Source organism: Neomonachus schauinslandi, chromosome 2 (genome assembly GCF_002201575.2).
Source record: "Neomonachus schauinslandi chromosome 2, ASM220157v2, whole genome shotgun sequence".
NCBI lineage: Eukaryota > Metazoa > Chordata > Mammalia > Carnivora > Phocidae > Neomonachus > Neomonachus schauinslandi.
Window position 1 is genome coordinate 68,429,859 of NC_058404.1, and position 23,045 is coordinate 68,452,903.

The following is a 23,045-nucleotide window of genomic DNA, read 5'->3' on the forward strand; positions in this document are numbered from 1 at the left end:
GTTTTAATTCTCCAATTGTTTTCATGGACAGAGTTTCAAAATTTACTCACCAAGATAGCTAGCACAAATGCCTCAGGAAGATTTTTAGGTTTGGCCAGTGGCCACGTTAGTGTCGGCACTAAGCTCCTGACTCCTTTTGGGACTTTCTCACATCTCGCCCACGTGCTCCTGTATGCTTCCGCTCCAGCCTCTGGCGCTTCCCGGTGAGTGGTGGGTACTGCTTGTATTTATGCATGCTGCCGGGTAAGAAACGAGTCCTTGGTTTCAAAGTGTGCTTCAATAGCTTGCTGCTGCTTACCTGATTTTTACCTTTTTAAGTATAATGCCCTTCTGATAGGCTGGAACATGATTCAACTTACCCAATAATAGAACTCTTAGACACAACCATTTTTATGTACTCATTAGAAGTCTGAAATCGTTAGCTAAATTGTACCTTTAACCTAGTGGTCATGATCTTGAAGGACAGTTTAAATTCTCCGAGGTCCTGTTTCTCAGGATGTATACTGGGAATTAAAACATTATGTCCCACAGAGATTTTTATTGGAAAAGGGTTGAGAAGAGACAAATGCTCTGTAACTATGTAGTGATCATCGTCATTATTTTTCACTGAATCTCAAGAAACACTGAATTCTGAACATGGTTGGGTTTGTGACGTTAATTTCTCTGAATCAACAGAGAGCTACCTAAAAGAACAGGCCATTGGTCAGTTTTTACGCTAAATAGATTATAAATCTCCTTGGCCTCCTGAGGACTTGCTCCTGCAGTGAGACCCAAGAGCCTTATTACACTTCAATAATAAAAAGCATGCACAATTCATTAAGGATATAGACAAAAGGCTTTACGTTATATTTATTTATTTTCCAGCTTGTACAAACTGGATGTAGAAGCATAAACATAGTACATTTCTACCATCTTCAACAAAAATATAACCAATATGTACAATTATTGTATTAAAAATACAAAAGGGATACAGACTCCACCAATGTCTTTCTAAAAGACATACAGGTACAAGTAGTATCAAAAGTATGAGGAAATCACCAGTTAATTGTACATTCTGCACTTGACATCACAGAGCGAACTGAGATTAGCAGTCCTATGTTCTACAATTACTTAATGCTTAGATAACATTTGTGCAACTTGTGGTAGAGCTAGATTTCTGTCTTTCTATCTGCACATGAGGTCCATAGCCTATATAAGAAAACTGGCAAATAATGCATATTACATGTAAAATTACAAATGCATAATTGACAATGTAATATATAAGCAAGTAGACAAATGCCATGATACAGAAGAGATTTATTAAATAAAGCACGGACATCGTTTGATACAGTGAAAAAACACTGCAATTTGACTTTTAAAATTTGAAGCTATTTACGTTTATCTACTGATCAATATGATCAGCTGAATTTAATGGAAAAAAAATCCAAGACCAGCAGTTCCTCACATTTGAGTACTACTCGGATTGGCAGCCTTCACTTTTCCGGAGTCTGTGCAAAAACAACACAAAAATAGAGTGGAGGGGTCATTTCGGTCATTATCGGGTTCATAGCAGCTGTGAGCAGGTGGTTGCTACACGGAGGCCTTCTCTATCTGCAGTGTCCATAAAGCCACTTACAGGTTAGTCTTGGGTGACTAACCCACCTTGCAAAGGCTGGCGTATCTCAACGGCTTTCGAGCTTTTGTTCTTTTATCACGTTAAAGGCTTGCTTCTTCCCTCATGCCAGTTCAACAAAGGGAGGCTGTCTTGACCGAGCAGTACTAACAGCGGGCTTTCGCTCCAATACCCCAGCTGCTTTCACTGCAGGGCTATCCAGTTATGAACGTTTCTCTTTAAAAACGACCACCAACAACAAAATCCCTAAAACTAATTTAACAAAAATCAAAGAAACATAACTTAAAAAAAAGTGGGGTTTGCCATCCATCTCAAGGGAGCAGGACCCGCCCTCCAATGACACCGCCCTGCACTCCATAAGGCTCAGACACAGGACACAAGAGTCCCATCTCCCTCCCCTGGCCATGTGCAAACAGTTTTATAGAAGAACCCCACCCACTGGGGAAGGAGTGGATGAGGCGTCTTGGTATCTACGTAATTGGCTAACCTCTTCTACTTCCAGGATAGGGCACTTCACAGGTGAGGCCAGATGGACCCGGGAAGACAGGGTCGCAAGCCAGGTCTTCCCTCTCCTCGCTGTGACCACACCCTGTCCGGCATATTTGGTTTTTCAGAAACCCAGGCTGGCAACCCGACTTAAAGGTTCAAAATAATACTGTAATCATTAAATGGATATAACATTTACTCTCTGAGCACAATCTTTCAATTCATTTCTTAAAAAAAAAAAAAAAAAAGACATTGTAAACAAGTGGACAAAGCACTGTACTCGAAGGATTTCATTGTTTTTCTTTGTCTTCCTTGATGGGTTAAAGGCCCCACGTAGTTCAATGGCTAGCTTTTCTCATTATCCCAATGAGACCAAGTGCTAGGACTGGATTGAAATCTAAAAGGAAGATTTAAAAAAATCCTTCCAGGCATCGAGAAGTGCAGCCAGAGTGAATCATCTTGTTGTGATGATCTTGGAATCGGGAATGATACTGTGTGATGTGGCAGGCAGCAACAGTGGGAACTCGAAGATTGCTGCACTGTGCATTTCAAGCAACAAAGTCTGGAAAGTGCCAGGGCAATTTCTTCACAGTATTTCACATGCAAAGGGGAAAGGAAGAAGGGGAGAAGAAGCCCCATGCTGCTTTTAAGGCAGGGAAGGAGGCAAACTGGTCCACCGGCCTCAGAATGTGAGTTCCAAGGCTCCGCTGCTAGGGACGTCTTCTTGTGCTCTCCTTTTAAAGGTGGCTGACTCTGGATCCAGAAAAAGCCTGTGCCTCAAACAGCAGATACTTGTTCATCTTCTGCAAACATAACCAGGAAAGAGAGAAAGGAGAAACATCAGTGAGCAAGCGAGTCGCTTCTTGCGCTAGAGAGAACACATTTGCTGATGGGTTAAATAAAAATACCATAGCTGTTTCTTTAGTATAACTCACCTAAGTAATGATTAATAATAAGAGTTTTTACAAAATACATAGGATTCATATCTTTAAATATATATACACAATATAAAATAGAAACATTATTGAAAAAATTTATTGAAAATTATAAATCATAGCAGCACGTGACTTTAAAATAATATATACTCACACATAAAGTCTAGAAGGATATATAATAAAATGTAACTAATGGTCAGCTGCAAGCGTCAGGATTAGAATTTTCCTTTTTTGTCTTTTGCTTTTTTCCAGAATGATTATTTACATAATAAGACAAGTTAAACTTGAAAAAATAAGGGGAGGGGATGATCTCTGTCATCCGCATTCCAGCATGGCCAGGTAGATTTATAGAAAGAAGGCAAAAGAGTTATAAAGAAGTCTATTTCTTTAGCAGACTTCCATCTGAACTCATTAAAAGCCCAAATGCAACCTTTCCACAGAAAACGTTGACAATTAGTAAAGAAATCTAGTCGTGTACACACTTCATGACATTGCTGCCCTCTGCAAACTTTGGTATTTCTTAAGCCATTAGAAACAAATGAGAAAACCTCACACACTCGACAGCTTTAACCCTAAATCTGGACCTCTGAATATAAACTGCTCTTTGCGTATTAAGAAAACCAATGCCCTGGAAAGCTTAGAGTAGGCCGCGTAAGTGACCACCGCTAACGTTAGGGTTCTAAGAATGCGTATGTACCGTCCTCCTCGGTGGAAAAGCCTGGAGACTGATACGGGGCGAGGCGCGGGTCGCACTCGTTGGGCTTATGCCACTGCGGTTTGCTCACGGGCCTGCCGCCGGCTGGATGCCCGTGCGCCTGCTGTACCGGCGAAGGCCCAGCCGTGTCTGTGGGTCGGGCGACCATCCGAGATCTCTGAAGTGCCACGTTGTAGTCTGGAGGTTTCCGGGCTGGGTGGGAATGCCCTTCTGGAAAGTCAGTGATGGGGATTCCAATGTAGCCGGGAGGGGTGGGTGGCGGCTCTCGATACCTGCCCTCCTTCCGCACTGTAGTAAAGACAGGGTACCGGCCATGAAACATTTTGTGGAAGAACGTTTCGTGCCCCCAAATGTTCATGGTAAATTATACAAGTAATTACTGAGACAGCAGACACAGTGTAACCGCAGGTGTGATTGTGTGTGGTATGAGATAGCCGTGGGGGATATATGGTAGGCGAGGGAATGGGTGGTAACTGGACCAAATAACCACAATGCTTTTCTCTCCGGGGTGAAATAATTGGCGAGAGAAGCAACTAAGCAATGTTATCTTTAAACAGACTCCTTCAAACCTCGTACTTAACTATAAAAGACTCATAAGGACCCTTGGGTTTACTGCAAAGATTAAGCAAAGAGAAAACAGAAAAGGTACCCAGTAGTATGCGTGGAACATGTTAGTAGTGCCTGGTGAATGTTTCCTTCCTTCTGTCCCGGCCCCAAGGTCAAGGCAGGCTAGTCCATCTTTGCCAGGCACTTACTTACCCAGCTTTACTCTTGTCAGGCAGACAAATCAACCTTAGGCTACTTTCAGGTCTTGGACCTCACTTTGGAAAATAGAGAATTAAATTTGGAAAAGTGGTACCCAAAAAGATGCAAATTTAAAAACCCTAAACTATACGGTTATTTCTCTTAAAATCCTTTTATTAATGTTCATGACCTAGAACATGAGCCCTGTAAAGACAAGTAAAACTAAAGTTTTATTTTCTTGAACCTCACAGACTCAATTTTTAGGAATGAACATCATTCTTTTCTTTGCAGTAACAATTCTGAGTATTAGTTTGTTTAAAAAAAAAAAATGCTTGAAAAATCACAACCCAAAAAGAGGTATTAACTGTTATCTATCCATGACTGTTTATGTGGCAAATTTAATTTCTTGACTAATAAAAGTGATGTCTGGGGGCACCTGGGTGGCTCAGTCGGTTAAGTGTCTGCCTTTGGCTTAGGTCAGGATCCCAGGGTCCTGGGATCGAGCCCCGCATCGGGCTCCCTGCTCAGCGGGAAGCCCGCTTCTCCCTCTCCCACTCCCCCTTGCTTGTGTTCCCTCTCTCACTGTGTCTCTCTCCGTCAAATAAATAAATAAAATCATTAAAAAAAAAAAAAAAAGTGATGTCTGTAATGATGATACTCTAGGGTTTCTCGCTCCGTATCCCGTAACATAGTCCTGTGCTGCGATTACATAGATGTTGAATATGCCCCAGAAACTACAAGCTGATAGGACTGGGGGAGCACGGAAGACTTCCCAACAGCAAGCGCTGCGGCAAAGGAACAGCGTGTTTCAGGTACGTACGAATTCCTAGCCAGGCACTGTTCCAAGTGCTCGCCCTAGATTTCCCTTAATCCCCACCTCAACTGTATTAGTAGAAATTATTCAGCTCATTTTACATAGGAATAAACAGGCCAAGTTTGGTACCTTGCCCAATGTCGCAAAGCTAGTGAAGTGGCCAACAGGCAATTCAAACCCCAATCTGCCAGATCCCTAGGCCTCTGTACTCTCTCCCTTGTTCTACAAGGTGCAGAGAGGATTTGGTTAGCGCCCAATTTGTCTGCATAATCAAAGTCAGTGGAAGATTTATACATGCAAAGTGCAAAGTTCTAAATACACTTCAAGGGAACAAAACAGAATAATAGAACATTTAAAACAAAATACAGAATAATAGAACATTTAAAATAGTTTCAATTAAAGAAAATTCTTCCTTTAGAAAGAATGGGCAGCCTTCCTCATAATTTTAGCTTAATGGGCAAGAGAACATCCATAATGATAATCTGCTGATCTTGACTGCCAGAATTCACTGAATGTTTAGAATGTTGGACTCTATCTGTATGTGCCTGACCACGGAACCTGAGCTCTTAACTACTCTTCATTTCAAAATCCTGAACACACCGCTAATTTGGAAGCCCTATACACCAATGGGTGGGACAAAACGAGGAAAAGAACCATGAACACATGATTTTACTTTGGAAACAGGTTAGATGCGACAAAGCTCTCTAATCTGCTTACCAATGAGTCCCTTTGCAGTACTCGATGTCACAGCTATGTGGGCCGGCATGGGAACAGGTTTGGTTTCTTCTGTGGTCACAGAGGTCATGCTGTTGCTTTCAGCCTCAATGGAAACATCTTTCCCACCCCTCCGCTTGATTGTGCCTGTGTCACCTTCTGAGTCTTCTCCCCAGTATCCTGTGGACGATGCCCAGCTTGCCCGGGATTGGGCTTGTTCAAGACTTTCTCTACTTTGATTTTGCCGGTTATACTTTGTGCTATGATCGGAAAACATAATTTGGTCCATATGGCTGCTGGAGGCCCATAAACCTGCAGGATCCCCTGAATAATCAAAGTGAGTGTGCCCGAATGGAAGTGTCTCCCAGCTTCTCTGGTGCTGGATGGTCTGTATGTTATCATGGGAGCCACTGGAGCACGACGTCCAGCTCCCACGGCCGCTGTCAGCAGCATCGAGTGAAGCCCGGTCCCCTTGGTCTTGGGAAAGTTCCTCTGTGCTTGGAGAAGAAATTACTGTAGCTGTAGCATATAAGCCTCGGCTCTCGGACATTGGTGCATAGGACCTAAGCAGTCGAAAGAAATGAAAAGGAAGAAAAAGTGCAAGATTGTTAACTAAGAAACCTAGGATATAAAACCTAAATACCTTTTCTTCCCCCCCCCTCCCCCTGGGGAAAGGTGGCTTTGTGGCTTTTTTCATCCCAGGAAGAGGATGAAAGCCCCACTGAACAGTATTTTCATAGCCGGTTCTGCTACGTCCAGTTTGCTCACCTTGTCATTTCCAAAAAATAAATCCAGGAGGAAAACAACAACCACCTGCTTATAATAAAGGAACACTTTCCTTATGAGGTTAAAGGATGGCTCAACATAATCTGATTTCAATGAAGGCAGCTTCTACAAAGAATCTGGGGGGTACGTCCTAAAGCCACCCTCTCTGCCTTTAGCACAGAATAACGGTCTTCCCTTTTTTTTTTTTTTAAGATTTTATTTATTCATTTGACAGAGAGAGACACAGTGAGAGAGGGAACACAAGCAGGGGGAGTGGGAGAGGGAGAAGCAGGCCTCCCGCTGAGCAGGGAGCCCGACGCGGGGCTCGATCCCAGGACCCTGAGATCATGACCTGAAGGCAGATGCCCAAAGACTGAGCCACCCAGGCGCCCCAAGAATAACGGTCTTCCAGTGAAGAATAAACCTAACTTGAAAAGCAGTGTGGGGCACCTGGGTGGCTCAGTTGGTTAAGCGACTGCCTTCGGCTCAGGTCATGATCCTGGAGTCCCTGGATCGAGTCCCGCATCGGGCTCCCTGCTCGGCAGGGAGTCTGCTTCTCCCTCTGACCCTCCTCCCTCTCATGCTCTCTGTCTCTCATTCTCTCTGTCTCAAATAAATAAATAAAATCTTAAAAAAAAAAAAAAAAAGAAAGAAAAGCAGTGTGTACAACAAAAATAGCATGACATTTAGTAACCTAGAAATTCTGAAAATTAAAACTGGGATGAGAGAGCATTTCTTAGGCATTATGTAAAATAGTAGAAATATACATCAGGAGTAAAGGACTCATTTGTAAAGATGGGAGAAGGAATGTAACCAAACACGGAAGAAAAGCTGCCTACCCTAAGCTGTACTGGTCTGGTTCAATCATAGTTCGCCTTTCCATCCTTCCCACGCCGAGGTTTGCTTCCACGATGCTGACAGAATGCCTCTGGCGCCTGTCATCATGCAGCGAGGCCGGCACCGAGTCAAAGGAAGAGTTGCTGATGATGCTGGATCGGGAAGAAATTTCACTGTGACCAGAATCTGAGAAATTATCCACGGTACCACTGGGAGCCAAGGTGTAGCCTGCGTGGGAAATACAACCATATTCATTAGACACTGTGGGTTTACAACAAAAACCTGAAGTCTACCAAACAGAAGCAAAACCAAAATGTGGATCAAAGATAGCACCACTGAAGTGGGGGGGGGGGGGAACCACTTTACTTGTGGAGACCAGGTGACCGAGATAAGGTAAACTTTTACTCAGATGAAATTTAACATGCTTAATGAAAGATTAAGGAGGGAAAAAAAGAGACCGTGTTATGTGAGCCAGGAAATGTTGCAGAAATCAGGGCACTACTCGACTATTCTTAGCTCTTTTAAGTATAAATTACACTACTATTAGTCTATATAAAAGAAACTGAAGAACTATGATCAACTTTAAAAGTATTTTTTTTTTCAAACTGCAAAGTCAGTAACCTTCCATGAAGTTTTAAATTTTTTGAACTTTACGGTATAGAGTAATTCAACTGGAAGTATCTATGTTAGAATTTTAAAAGGCGACATATGAGAATAATACCTGAAGAAGGCCTCTTTGGTTTTTCAATATTAATAATATGTTGGATGAATCACATAAAAGCCAGTTGTTTTGAAGGATGTAATGTGCAAAATCTCCATTTTTCTCCCTAGACCATCACAATGTCTAAACAGATGTCCCGAAGGACATTTTTTCGCCTGAAGGAAAACTCTCCTTTGTTGCTAAAAATAATTTTGAAAGTCACAAAGGAAGAGACACTTGTGTTGATATTTTTAATGAAAAAAAATTCAAATCTTTCTCAGAACTCATTTTTTTAAACATTACTATAGATCTCATGTTACCTTAAAATACTGGTTTTATATATGGATGCAATGCAAATTTTTCAGTGCCACGTACCTAATGAAAAAATTAAATCTAGAACACCTAAATCCTGCTAATGTACTCTCTAAATAGTACTTCCCCATCCTTTCAGTAGCTTGTTAATTCCTGATTTATTTTTTAAAGGTTGCACAGGTCTTGATAAGGTTTAACGTGTTCATCTATAAGAAGTCTTTTTATAAACCACACTGGAAGTTCTGACAGACAAGATTTATAGCCTTTGCTGAACAGTCTGCTCAAAAAAAACACAAAAAACAAAAAACAAAAAACACAAACATCTTGAGAAAAAATCACCACTCAGATGGAGCACTTGACATTTAGAGGAATTCTCCCATTTTCCTTAACTAATAATGAGAAAATTCCTCTCTTTCCCACCCCAGTTTTGGTTCTGTTAACCCCACCTATCCCAAAGGTCCGTGGTGCATTGTTATTCTTGTTACTGTTCTCACTTCCAAGAGAAGAGGAGGAACTGGTTAAGTCCAGCTGCCCGGGGCCAAAAGATCTCAGCTGATTGCCACTGCCACCTAACAACAGGATGAGAAAAGAATTTAGATGTATCCATTTAACCAGGACAGTAGAGACTGATACCCCACAAAATGCACAGATGTCTGAAATATCTAAAAAGCAAAGCTGAGAAGGTATTTGTCATGTCAGTGAAATCGAACAGTTTGTTAATCTCTTTGGCCTTCCTCCAGAGAAAACCGTCTTGGCCATTTATGGCGGGCTTCCCCCCATTCACTTACAGGGGAGGAGGAGAGAGCAACTCGGGGGGTTATACAGCAGAAAGCCACTGTTACTGTAATCTCAGAAAGCATCAATATAAGGGAGAGAGTTTGCCTAAAATAAAATTTAATCTCTTTTAAAAATAAAACAGCGACAAAAAAAGATAATCAAGACCCGTGTTAATACAATGAAAAAATAAATCAGGAAGATACTAGTTTTTCTTATGTATTTAAAGTCCTCTACTCTGTAATTATTGTTATATAATCATATTTAGTTAGAACAACTTTTGGTACAAAAAGAATTATTTCCATACTTACAATCAATAAAAATCTTAAATGTTTTAAAAGGCCTTATCTAGTTTAACACTACTTACTAGAAATATAATATTAAAAAATACCAAAATTCTTCCAAATTTATAAACTTGAGGGGGGAAAAAAGTCTCTTAGGGATTACATAGTAGATCATTTTAAATGACTCTAATATTAATAAAAAATGATGTAATATGTAACTCTGGAATTGATTATAGCTGAAATGTTATAGATCACTATAAAGGGAAACAGAAGTAATTTAGTTCTACCTTTCCTTGGAGAACTTTGTGGAGAAGTGGGAGGAGAAGAGAGCTGTGAAGATGCATTTGATATAGTATCTTCTGCTTGTTTTTTATGACGCTCCAGACTTCCTTCTTCAGACAAAGAAAGAATTTTCTTTAAAGCTTGTGGAGAGTTTATGCCTGTAAAAGAAAGAAATACATATTTTCAAGACGAAAAAGCAATAACATTAATAACTAAAATCTTTTTGTAAGACTTAACATTACACTCAGTTTCAATGTATTTATAATCTCAACAGTCTTTGTACTCATCATGGTATAAACAGTAAGCTTGCAGAAGGCACACGATACCTGTAATGTGGTTTCTGATTGCTACCTGCTGGAGTGCTAGAAACAGACCGTTTTTGGTATTTTTACTTTAGATTCTAAATCTTAAAGTAATCACCATCTTTATTCAACAATATATTAAACAATGAAGAGAAAAACAAGCACAACTTGAAAATATTAGAATTTAGGATGAAAGTGATACAGCTACGCATATTTATTATTAGAATTCAAGTTTGAGTATTTTGGTGAACTCAAACAGGTATTTTGGTACTGTTGGATATGTGAGCTCAGGAGAAGTGGGAACGATGGGAGAAAACTAACGAGCCAAGAGATAAACAAAAGTAGTAAGAAAAGTGAATAAAAGCATTCTAAGGAATTCCATACAGTTAATATTTGATCAAATAAGTAGATGAAAGAGAAGGCAGAAGGAGACCCATGAAAGTGCCCTGTGTCACAGAAATCAGGGGAGATGATTTTCAGAGGAGTGATCCAGTGCCAAGTATAGGATCAACTAAGGTGAGTGTAGAAGGAAAAGGATTACATATACCAATATGAGGTGATTTCCCCCCAAAAAATTATTTTTAGAAATAAGGTACTCACGTTAAAATATTTTACAAAGCCTCTAATATTCCTATGAGGCACTCTCAATTACCTTATTTTAAACAACAAAGAGATATTTGGAAAGGCATGATAGCCTGACACTACCTTGATCAATGCTAGTTTTAATGTTCTTAAACTTAACAGAATCCATTAAGAAGGAGGCAGTAAAATTTAACAAAGATGTAATCCTTCATTTCACCTCATGTAAGCATTTGATCTTGTTTTAACACAGTTTTTTAAAGCCACTTTTAAAGCAATATTTTATTTACATGTATAGATGCTAATATAACCAAGATGCATGAAAATGTTAGCTACACTAAAACTGTATGAATAAATAGTTTTGATTTGGGAAAGAATTCCAAGGCCAGCGTTATACACAGATTCAAAAAGTGCTTTATACTCAGGCACACCTATGCGTTTGGCTAATAGGCTATATTTAGCTAAAAGAAAGACTGATAAACTTCCATATAAGAAATTCAGTGTAAAAGAGGAAATAAAAGGTTGCAGGGGATTTAGGAGTATATAAATATTAATAAGATAGTGGACAAATAAACATGTAACTCAGTTTGTGATAGGGAGAGCAATACAACTATTTCAAAGGGGAAATGTCAAGTAAAGGTATTCTTTTGTCACTCTTCCCCAAATTCAACAAATGGCATATTTGCTGATCAGGAAGAAAGGACCAAAGATAAGAGTATGAAGGACCTACTATAAGACTCCTGCTCACCTCATAAGGACAGGTTGTAATTGGGCAGGAGCTGCATCAGTGACCAAGTACCTATTTTATCTAAGTAAACTCTACTACAAGTTTTTTTTTTTAATTTCTTCCCTTTTATTAACATTGTTTCCTTACACATACACACACACACACACACACACACACGTATAAAAAAGAACCCATACATTTTATGAAATATAATTTTGTTGTACCATTTACATAAAGGGACTAAACTTGTAGATATATTTAAATGGAAGATGAAGCATGATTTGGCCCCTTAACATTCAGGAATTAACTATATTTCCCCCTCAAGTTACAAGAATCAGTGATTCAACAAATAAGAATTCACCTCCAGACAAATCATTTCACTTAAAAATATTCTGCCTAAATTCTAGCAATTCATTGATCATAAGCCAAGCTAGTTTAAATAATGTATATGGACAAAGCAACTTCTGTTCTCGTTAAAAATCAAATTAATAAAAGCAAAATTTTCCCATTTCACACCCCCACCCACCCACTGCCATGACTAATGAGCATGATTAAATGAGAAACTCTGTAACATAAACAGTCCCTTCCACCGGCAAAAGTAACATTTTACTTAGTGAACATTAATGTTTTATTAAGAGGTAACAATCGGAGAGAGACTCAAGTATATTAGATAACAGAGTTATTCAAGATAAGGATTTTTTCCTAATCTGAAAAACATGACACCGAATAGCCTCAAAAGATATGGTTTTAATCACCTACCAAAAGGTGGGAGATCCTTTACGGGGACTTTCTTTCGTGAAGGATAAAGGGACACAGCCGGAACCTGCAGTCCCTGGTTGATTTTATGTTGGGGCTGCGGCTGCTGGGGCTGGGGCTGGGCTTGTGCTTTCTGTTGCGACCCTGCCCTTGGGGCCACTGGGGAGGTCTCCGATTTGACAGGCTTTTTGTCACCAGGATTCTTAGGCACTGTTCATTGTTTGGTTTGAAAACAGAACAAGAAATTTCAGAGGTTAGTAACTATATACCAGATAAGTTTAGAACTGCAGTGAGTATTTTCTACACTTTGGAACACTAAAATGTATCTCTTATCTTTTTTCTTATTGCCTATATAAAAGACAAAAATGGGGGTGGGAGAGAACTCAGCTACAGAAAATCATAAAGGCATGACAGGAAAAGATATTTACTTTACAAAACTAGCTCTCAAATGATAATTATACTATTAAATACTACCACATTAAAATAAAAATAGAAAAATATGGGGAGCCCAATATGCTATGTGTATGTATATAAAAAGCACAAATAAATGGTAAAAGCTACAACTGGAAAATTGTTAGGAATTACTTTTCAAAATGGAGTCCAAAGCTCCTTGACATACATGAGCCTAGTTTTTATTTAATAAATGGTATGAATTGTAATCTTGTTACTGTCAAATTCTCTCTCCTATGGGTAGAAGGATCTATGTTCGCTAATAGCAACCAATACTGCTGGACTATTATACTGAGTATATAATTCCACGGCATATAGAAAGTAAACCAATTTAGTAGGGCAATGAAATTCTGTATGTATATAAATATTTGAAACAACTCAGTGACATAGATATACTTCCTCCATTTTACACATAAAGAAGCTAAGGATTAGGCAGCTCACATAACTTGCCTAAGGTGACACTGCTATTTTGAGGAACAAACAGAATTTGAACTCAAACCCAATCTGACTCCAGAGAACAAACTCTTCATCATGACACACAGTGTTTCCATAGCACCCTGAGAAAATCTAATAATTTGAATCTTCTCAAATCATCTAACGTTTAAAGTCTTTATAAAAGGTATCTTCAAACCTGCCCATGAAAGACCCAGAAGTGTCCCATGCGGAAAATGCCTCTATCTCACACAAATGCAGATGCAAGTAAACAGAAAACCGTCCCCACTTCTAGCCTGGCCAGATTTTTAAAGGCTGGGAAGCTACACGTTAGGCTGAGTCGTGGCTCACCGCATAGCAGAATTACTGCTTTATGTGGTAGGTGAACTTACTGCTGGCTGCTGTCCCGGCTGAGGGTCTAAAAGGCAGCCAGCACGCCTAGGTATGGGCCCCTCTGACAAGGTAGGCCCCTCACCCCTCTCAGGTGGTCCATCAGTCTGGAAGTATCTTTGTGAGAAAAAGGGATGCAGCCAAAAACTGCAGGCACTGTCAGTCAGTCTCTGATGTCATCCTCCCGACACTAACCTAGTCGGACACAAGGTCTAGCCTAGGACAGTACTGCACGGTACCAACAGTAGCATTCAAGGGAAAGGCTGGTGTGTCCCTGGGATGCTAATTACCCCTGCGCGCTGAAGCCCCATTTGTCACGGCCCATACCACCGCACAGGAAACCACTCTGCATTCCAGTCAGATTCCGCAGCCACTTCAGGGAAAAACTCACATGTGTTGGTTGCTGGCTCACACTGCAGTGATAATGTCTGAAGACTCTCCTCATCCATTTCGAGCTCCAAATTGGACAGGTACTGCTTCACTTTTCGAGCCATTTGGGCATCTTCATAAAGCTTTTTGGCATTGAGAAAGGAACTACGACGTACCCGCTTTTTATGACCACCTGTCTGAGCAACGTCTAGCACTGTTGCATTTGTACTACCCTGGCTGAGAGACCTGGAAGATGAAAAGGCAGATATGCAGCTCACTCTAGCACGGGGTTACGGCAGCGATTTGAAACACGCCAAGGCTTACGTAAGTATTTTATGTTCAAAAGATCACATGCCTCATTCTGGTAAGTAAACTGTTACAGAGAAATATAGACTAATACAGATTAAAATGTTTTTTAAGTTAAAAAATCATACACACACACACACAAACATATATATGTTTGGCACCTGGTTCTAGTCCAATTAGGAAATTCTGCTTTTCTCATCTCTAGAGCATTCAAGGCAGTTCTTCCATAGAAGCCAGCAAATAATAATGATTATATATATAAGCTCATGCAATACACAGTCAAAATCATTGAGATTTACATTAAATTTACTTCTCTTTTAAAGAGGATGTCTTTTTTTTTTTTTAAAGAGGATGTCTTACCTAAATTTAAATAAAGTTAGCTTTTACACTGTTCACAATCATTTCCTTATTCCTTGAGTTAAATGTAATGAGTTTTTAAAGTAAGATGGGTCAATTTGTTAATAAAATGATCATGCAAATGTAAACATATATATATATAGAAACTAGTACATGAATTGTTAAGAATTACGTTTAAAAAGTACTGGCTTATAGAATGAAAATAGTAGTTAGTTGAGCTATAAAAAATTTAGTTTTAACACGTAGGGGCACTTTTTGTATTATACATATTTACTTAAATATCTGTGCAATACTATTTAAATTGCACAGTTTTTCCTTTTAATGTTCTTCCTCCCCTAACCCCACATTAGGCTTTCTCCATTTCAAAGCACACAAATTAAAATCTTTTTGAAAGTTCCGAAGTATGCCTGGCCTACAGTTTCCCAGAACCATCATCCATCATTTCACGGCTGTCATGGATCATGACCTCAAAAGCAAAAGCCCCAACAGATTAAACTTGAAGTCAGTTTTCCAGCTGAAATTCTGCTAGAGCAAGAGGGTTAAGAAAAAAAATGCAAAGCATCAGAAAATATAGCAGGTAAGAAAACAATGCAATGAGCAGAATAAGAATCGTGTGTGGGTTTGCAAGGTCTCCACCACTTACCCCAAACTCCTCCACTTCTTCTTCCTGTAAGTGAGAGCCATGGAGATTGAAGCACGGGTGTAGAAAGAGAGACAGAAAGATCACAAGCTCAGAAAGAAGGGACTAGACTTCTGGGTAAGCAGTCCTAGAAGCTCACAAACATTAAACTGCATAATCACCTCACACACGCAACTTTACTGGCAATAATCTTCTGGCTCAAAAGACAGATATATTTAAAATTTTTGTTCTAAAAACTCCTCTCCTTCACTGGATTAATCATTTTTGCCTCCACTGACAACTAAATCCATTGTATAGAAACTGAGACAATATTGTTTGGGTTCTCTACATATTTCGGTTCATCCTATCAATTACAAGTTTTAGCTCCACAAATTGGTGTTCTGACAAATAAGGCATAGTTCTGCCTCGTGTCAAGTGAAAAATTTCTACGGGACAAGCTGTTCTTAGTAACAGTCAAAAGTGTACCTGATGAAGAATAAGACATTTATTTCAAATTGGAGCTCAAGGGGGATTCTCAGCATGACCTTACACAATTTCTACCATGTTACAAATATAAATATTCAAAAATTTCTCCTTTATTAGGAAGCTCTAAGCCCAAACTTCTCTAATCCCACATGTGCTACTGAACTTGACACACTCACCGAGTCCTGAACATGAGGGCAGGGTCCATGTTAACTGAAGCCATGCGACCAACATGACGAATTTCTTTTGCGATCATCCTTAGCTTCTCAAAATTGACTAGCCCATCGACTTTTGAGTCATTTCCTATAATTGGCAAAGAAGAAAAAGGGGATCACGTTGCATTCATTTATTCTGTGCTTCCACAAGTGAAGACAGAAAATCTACTTTAGATTTACCTTCGTGAAGGAATGTGAGATCCTTCTTGATAACTGGGAATAGGGGGATTATGGGAGGCTGTAGGTTTTGACTGTTGAGGACATTGCGATATTTTGCCATGTTTCTGGAGGGATCAAACAGGTCTTGGAGATCTTGAAACAGCTTTTCATATTTATTGGGAAGTTTTTCCCAGGTGGTTCGTAGTCTTGCCACCGGTGCCAAGTTTAGGCCACTGAAAGGAAAAAAAGAAAAGTGACATAAAACCAAATTACTCATTAACGATGGAAGTAAAATAGCATACTGTTTATTAATATATAACACCTCTGTGTTTATGCTGTATATACATAGCAATGTACAGGATTCATAAGAAACTATTAATAATTCTGGGTAATGAGAATTGAAGATAGAAGCAGGGTCAGGGCCAAGGGTTATTACTCTTCTTCCCTTTATAGCTTTCTAGTCTGTTTTTTATGAACAAAAAACTAGAATGTGATGTATCACGAGGGTAGCATTTTGTTTTGCAGCTTTGTCTCTGTACATAGAGAAGCACTTGGCACAAAGTGGGCATTTGATAAAACAGACTAGCCAGCTATCCTGTAATAATAAAATGAAAGTCCTAATAGAAATGAGAGTATGCTCAAACTCCTAGTGACAGAAAATGACTAATATCACCATGACTATCAATATTGCTAATTGTTTCAGTTTATATTTTCTTCCAGCCTCAATATAAGCACTTTTAAAAGGGAAGAAAATGAACATTTACTGGGCACCTGCTTTGTGCTAGCTGATAGAACTCCACATACATAATACCACTTAATCTACTCAATCACTCTCTGGGACATTGTTATTTTACAGAGAAATAAACTGATGTTCAGAGAAATTCAAATAATTTGTCCATTTTTTTAGTTCACAGAACTAAAAAAAAAAAAGTAGCGAATATAGCTTTTCTGGGCTCTACATGTAGCTTACAGGAGATTTTAAATTAAGAACGATTGGATTCAGAGAAAAAGAATCATTCAATATGATTCAATTAAAAACTGCTACCCTTACACAAATTATATGGTGTTCCTGGATTGATATATATCTTTGATCTACAAACTGAATTGAATCTTAAGACCAGTACGCTCTCTTACCTGATGATTGCAAACATTGAGTTAAAATTCTTGCATTCCCTGCAGTGTAGTGCTATCTTGATGAAATGCTTAATGATCTTCATCCTCTTTAGCTGGTTTGTCTCTCTCAGAATTTCAGATGCTACCCAAAATGTTTCTTGGTTAATTACTTCTTCAAATTTCTTCAGGTTGGCACAGCTGGTTTTGGATTTGAGTTTAAATAAATCATCGATATATTCAGTCGGTTCAATGTTACGGAAAAGTTCAAAATTTCGCATGGAGAGCTGTGTGGCAACTTCAACAGTACTGAGCTGCAGGAGGGAAATTTGACTCTCCCTCAACAGCTCCTGAGCATCTTCATCTGAACAAAGAGTTTCTGTCTCCATGTTGTTTTTCAAGTAATACCTATGAAAAACACAGAATTCAAAGCCTAAGCAGTAGTCTCATGACATTACTTGAAAGAATAATGCTGCTTTGTAGACAATATTTATAAGAACGCTCAGTTGAAGGATGGAGGAATTCTTCTCTATAAGGACAGAGAATGCAGCTGCTGCCTGAGTCACCGGCTCACAGAATCACCTATCCAGAAGCCACTGGTGGAAACTAACGAATCACACGTTATTTCATTTGTATCAGTTGTAGTGCATTTTTCTCCTGCCCTTCCCTGCTTTCTAGATGATTTTATCTGTTTTTGCTAAAAGTGACAGAAAAGAGCTAAATTTGAAATTTCAGTTTAAATAAGAAAATAGGCTCTAAGGAAGGCAGCAGGAGGGATCAGACACAGGTCATCACTCTGTTTTCACAGAGAGAATCTGTGACTATTGATGGGTCCAAACTGGATTAATCCAAGTTTACCTATTTATTCAAAAACGAAAGAAACCTATAAGCTATTCCCCTCTGTTTGATACTATGAGTACAACAATCCTAATACAGATTTTTAACTTTTAAATACCTGATTTTCACAAAAACCCTACAAGTGAGGCAGGTATTATTCTTACCAGATGAGGAAGCAGAGGCTCCCAAATATTAATGAGTAGTTAATATCAGTGACAGAGATGAGAACTAATCAATACTCTTTTCTCTCTGTAAACAACTTGTTGAAAATAGAATCCAGATGTTTGCCCTGTGTTTTTTTTGGGGGGGAGGGTTGTAGACAGATGCTTTTCCTAGGCCAAATTCCATAAAGACAGAAACAGAATAGACAGTGGGAGTCCTGACAAACTGGCCTGTTGTATATTTCACCAAAGCAACCAGGACAGGAAACACATAACTTGAGGCCTTCACATTCACAGATTTAATGTTCCCAGTTTTCATTACTCATTAAGCCCATGACATGTATTCATCTATAATTTTCTTGAATGTGAATCATGAATCTGCACCTCAGTGGAGATCTGTAGTACTCCATCATGGATACAGACACATCAATGTACATTCAAATGACCATGAGAAAAATTGATCTCCTAAAACAACACTAACTGCTAGTGTCAGGGTTGGAAATAAAGGAGGAGTGAAGGAGAGTACGGAAGTTACAGTTGATAGCAAGAAAAACGAAGTTTTGAATGAATTAGATTAGGTTTAGATACAGATAATGGAAAAGTCAAGTACAATAAAACACTCCATCTGGCAAGAAAGAAAGGAAAAAAATGTGATTTATGGAACTACTTAATATTCCATCAGTGCAGAATCTGGTCATTAAATGAGAGCCAAAACTTAATCACTTTTTCAACTTTCACTAATTTGTGGTTTGAGGATACAAATGATATATATCAAGGGAAGTAACGTTTTCTTGCCAGTAATATGTGAGATAAGCAGTTACACAGCAGGAGACCAAGCTTCAAAGCAACTACAAGTTTATTTCTAGAGCGAGGTACTTTTCATAGTGTAATGCATGATCACAGGCAGCATCGGCCAACCACGTTGTCCTAGATATCGTCATCTAAACAAATGAAGCTCCTAGAAAAGTTAGGCAGGCAGGAGCAACTGACACTAGAATATTCTTTAAAAATGTGTCTGTGAATGTACACATCCAAGAAGAGAGCCTGTCCTCAAGGGCGAGTCTAAGAAGTGACTGCCGGTGCCCTGACAGGCCATAACAACATTCAGAGCACACTGCCCTGCTTTGGAAAGGGTTCCTGAGAGATCCTCATGAGGGTCAACAATCTATGGGGTACATTTACTTTGATACAGCAATTCTTAGAGAATGGGAAAATACTTCTTTCTAGTTTGCAGGGGTACTTCATTCATTTTAAAAACCCTTTGAAAGTGTTCATTTCTTAGACTTCGGTGTGGGTTTGAAGAGGGGTTAAAGAAATCCAACAGAATAGATATCATATACCTTCCACTCAGTTGTATTCTATCAGCAAGTTTGGAAAGCTGATCCGGAAGTCGTCTTTGTTTGATGACACCCTCAGGTGTGACGGAGACCTCGCACAAGGAATACTGATCCGGGGTGGCAGTCACAGCAAACTCCCTGATGGCCTGAATGACGACTTCCTTTGCTGTGGTGTCCTTACTGATCATGATGTATCGGCTTTGCTGGTCAGCCCTAAAAACCCGTAACACTTGATCTGGCAAGTCTGGGGGTAAAGAAAGGCCATATGTAAGTAGAAAGGATTTTAGTATATGGTAATAACATTAAGTGAAGTAATCTGAAAAACCCCCTGAGAAAAGATAACGCTGAACGAATTTTATCTCTCCCTCATAATCTTTCTTCAAAGATTTGAGCAGTCAACATACTGATTTGCTGCATGAACACATTTTTCCCTGTAGATAACCGAACGCCTGACCCACAGACAAATGCAAACGTATCAGTACACAACCGCATCACTTAAGATTGTTAGGTTGTTAACACATCCAAAAAAAAAAAAAAGATTGTCAGGTTGGTAGCAAAAAAATGAAAAATTTAAATCTAAAATCCTTCTTTATTATACTGAAAATCCCATTTAGCTAACCTAAAATATTCCTTTTACGCTATTTAAGATGACCTAGTAATAATCTGCATGGTATGTGTTATCTTCATTTTATGAAAAAGAAAAGTTCAGAGAGATTGATTTGCCTATGAAATTAGTCTGAAGAATAAAAAAGAACTGATTCCAGTTGCTTGAAATTTAAGGTTCATTCTAACTTTCTGCATTTTTGACATAATCCACGCCAAACCAAGAGCATAGAGCATCACCATTATGTTAGAAGCAAACAGATTACTACAGGAAAACAAAAGCGGCATGGGGCAGGGCTCACCGGGAGTAGTACTGAAGTCTAAAATGCGATGATGTGACTGCAACAAATCGGGATTGCTGGATGACAAGGTTCCACTGACGGGCAGCGCAGTTGGGATGTGCTTTGTCTGCCTTAATCCCACTATGCTGTCGTCTTGAGACTGACCAATCCCAATATCACTGAAAAAAGAGGAAAAATTAGAAAATCAATGATCCACAAGTAAAAAGGCTATAACTCATCAATACATAATAGACGCAAACCATAAATAAACCATATTTCCTAAGACTTGCAGTTAATTTAAAAGTACCATTAATAAATTTGGTTGAAAACAGCAATAGCAAGTACTGCTTAAGTGTATCTAACTCAACTTATCTTGCTGTTTCTTAAGCATATTTTACTCCAAAATCTCTGTCTTTTTCACTAGACAGAGCATAACAAATACTAATAGTTTATCAGTATATTCAAGAGAAGATAAGCTCTATTTATTCCTGGAAATAGATTTAAGAAAAAGCACATCGAAAAGAGTGCATTTAGTCTCATTCAATTGATGATTTATGCATCAGAATGATAAATTATTTTATAATCTGATCTTTAAAAACTGAAAAAAACAGTAAAATGAACAGAGGGGAAAAAAATCGAAACTGTCCTAATTTCATCCTCCAATGTTTCAGAGAAATAAATGAAATCTCTATGGAGTCAAATGTAAAGAAACCCTGACACAGACACTGTTTCTTAATTATACAAAGCATAAAAAAGCAGTGATGCATGGTGATATTTCTTAGCATCAAAGAAGAGGCAATGGAAATCCAATGACTCACTTTTAATTCTCTACTCAAAATTTCTAGTTAGACATTTAAGTTCCCAGAGAAATACTGCTTATTATTGATAGCTACAAAATTAGTTCCATTTGTAAAAAGTCTGTTACTGTGGACAATTCTTAAAAAGTGATTTAATAACATAAAAATTTCCAGAATTGAAGAGTCAACTGTTTCCAAAACATTAGAATTAAAATAATAAGCATGGACACACACAAAATAACTAGATCATAAGCAAATGCTTATAGTTCTAACTAATTTCTAGAAATACCTTAAAACGAGGAGAAAGAAAACCGTACTAAGGTTCGGTGTCCAAGGTGTCATAAATAAACTTAACATTTAGTATCAATTAGGTTTTCAGACATTAGAGCTTGATCATAGTACCTACTATCTTTAATGGCTGTGATCAAAAAAAAATCTAGCTGCATTCTTTATTTTGAGGGGGGAAAGAATGGAAATTCTAAAGTTAAATAAGCAAGGATAAGATTTTTCTTTTAAAGTCAACATAAAAATTAAAGATATTGGTGTAAATTCTTCCAAATTCATAGGTAAGTGAATGACAAAATTCAATTCAATTTAAGCACATATAGGCATGCATATGAAGATGAGAAATATTAATGTTCTGTGAAACATTAAGACCTCACATTAGTAAAATTTCATTTTTCATCCATATAAACCTTTCTGCCAAAAATCTCAGATATAATCCATGACATGAGACTACTACTATGGGCTCAGGCCAAGGATATAGCCAACTGGATCACCACTGCCACAAATGGCTAAAAATACTAGAGCTACCTTCCTAAGAAATGTTTCTCAGCAACATTTTAACACCTAAAATGAAGATCTAACTCTTGCCTCTATCTCTCTTATCCACAGACGTGAGGCTACTCTTGGATTGAAACTACTTTATATTTCAAGACTTAATTCAGAAATGTCCCTCTCTGAGCACATTCTCTTATTTTTCGATCTCTCCAACTCTCTCACTGTTACTAAAACTCTTTTTTGGCCTTTGTTGATTCTATAGTTTGTTGACTTATTCCCTCTTTTCTCAGGATTCATCAGTCTTTCTCTACTTACCTTATAACCAGATCTGAGTCCTATAATCCTCTTGCCTCATCCTTTTCTTCCCCCACCGTTATTACGCCATGATGCCTATCCTTGCCAATTCGCCCATCATCCAGCATCTTACCTGCTGTAATACTGACAGTGTTTGGTGGGGGAAGGAACCACGGTATATCTAGAAGATTTGTCTAACTGACTAATTTAGTGGGTTTGTTTAAAAAAAAAAAAAAAAAAAAACCTTTGTGAACATGCTGATTTCTAGGAGAGCAAAGTTTAAGTAATAACTAGAATTAAATCAAGACTATCACACCATATAATAGATCCTACAGTTCACTGAGCCTTCCTTTACATATAATTTTTTTCATTTCAGTTGCTTTACATATATGAATTATTTCAAATAATTTTCACAATAAAATACTTAAAAGAGGCATACACGTTCTTAAATACAAATTAAGATGTTTCCTCAGTGTTTCAAAATCAACACATCTTATTATCTTCTTTTCCCTTCTCCAGCTTTTGAATACACATAGGACAAAATTATACATAGTATTCTCATACTGTGTTCCTTGCCAACATCCTGTACTGTGGATGGCTTATATCCCAGTTCTTTTTTTTTTTTTTTTTCATGTTCCCAGTTCTTACATGTCACGTTTCTATTAATACTTGCCAGGGTCATGCTGACTTTTATTTAACTTTTTTTTTAAGGTTCATATTTAACTCA

At 38.4% G+C, this 23,045-nt stretch overlaps 1 protein-coding gene across 5 annotated transcripts in view; it reads right to left on the reverse strand.

The window, feature by feature from the left end:
• Positions 1-832: 832 nt before the first annotated feature.
• Positions 833-23,045, reverse strand: part of RAPGEF2 (Rap guanine nucleotide exchange factor 2) — a 242,243-nt gene continuing 220,030 nt past the window's right edge. For 2 of the 5 annotated variants that reach the window (XM_044912856.1, XM_044912858.1), the window contains 14 exons: positions 20,469-20,626; positions 19,567-19,807; positions 17,253-17,636; positions 16,140-16,351; positions 15,924-16,047; positions 15,286-15,309; positions 14,002-14,225; positions 12,342-12,548; positions 9,980-10,132; positions 9,129-9,203; positions 7,625-7,850; positions 6,024-6,583; positions 3,731-4,036; positions 833-2,901 (listed from right to left, as the gene is read on the reverse strand). In XM_044912856.1, the coding sequence (XP_044768791.1) occupies positions 2,876-2,901; positions 3,731-4,036; positions 6,024-6,583; positions 7,625-7,850; positions 9,129-9,203; positions 9,980-10,132; positions 12,342-12,548; positions 14,002-14,225; positions 15,286-15,309; positions 15,924-16,047; positions 16,140-16,351; positions 17,253-17,636; positions 19,567-19,807; positions 20,469-20,626 (2,920 nt within the window). In that variant the 3' untranslated portion in view covers positions 833-2,875. Of the gene's footprint in view, positions 2,902-3,730; positions 4,037-6,023; positions 6,584-7,624; positions 7,851-9,080; positions 9,204-9,979; positions 10,133-12,341; positions 12,549-14,001; positions 14,226-15,285; positions 15,310-15,923; positions 16,048-16,139; positions 16,352-17,252; positions 17,637-19,566; positions 19,808-20,468; positions 20,627-23,045 lie in introns of all 5 variants that reach the window. The other 3 variants (XM_021698714.2, XM_044912859.1, XM_044912857.1) reach the window with 2 other exon arrangements.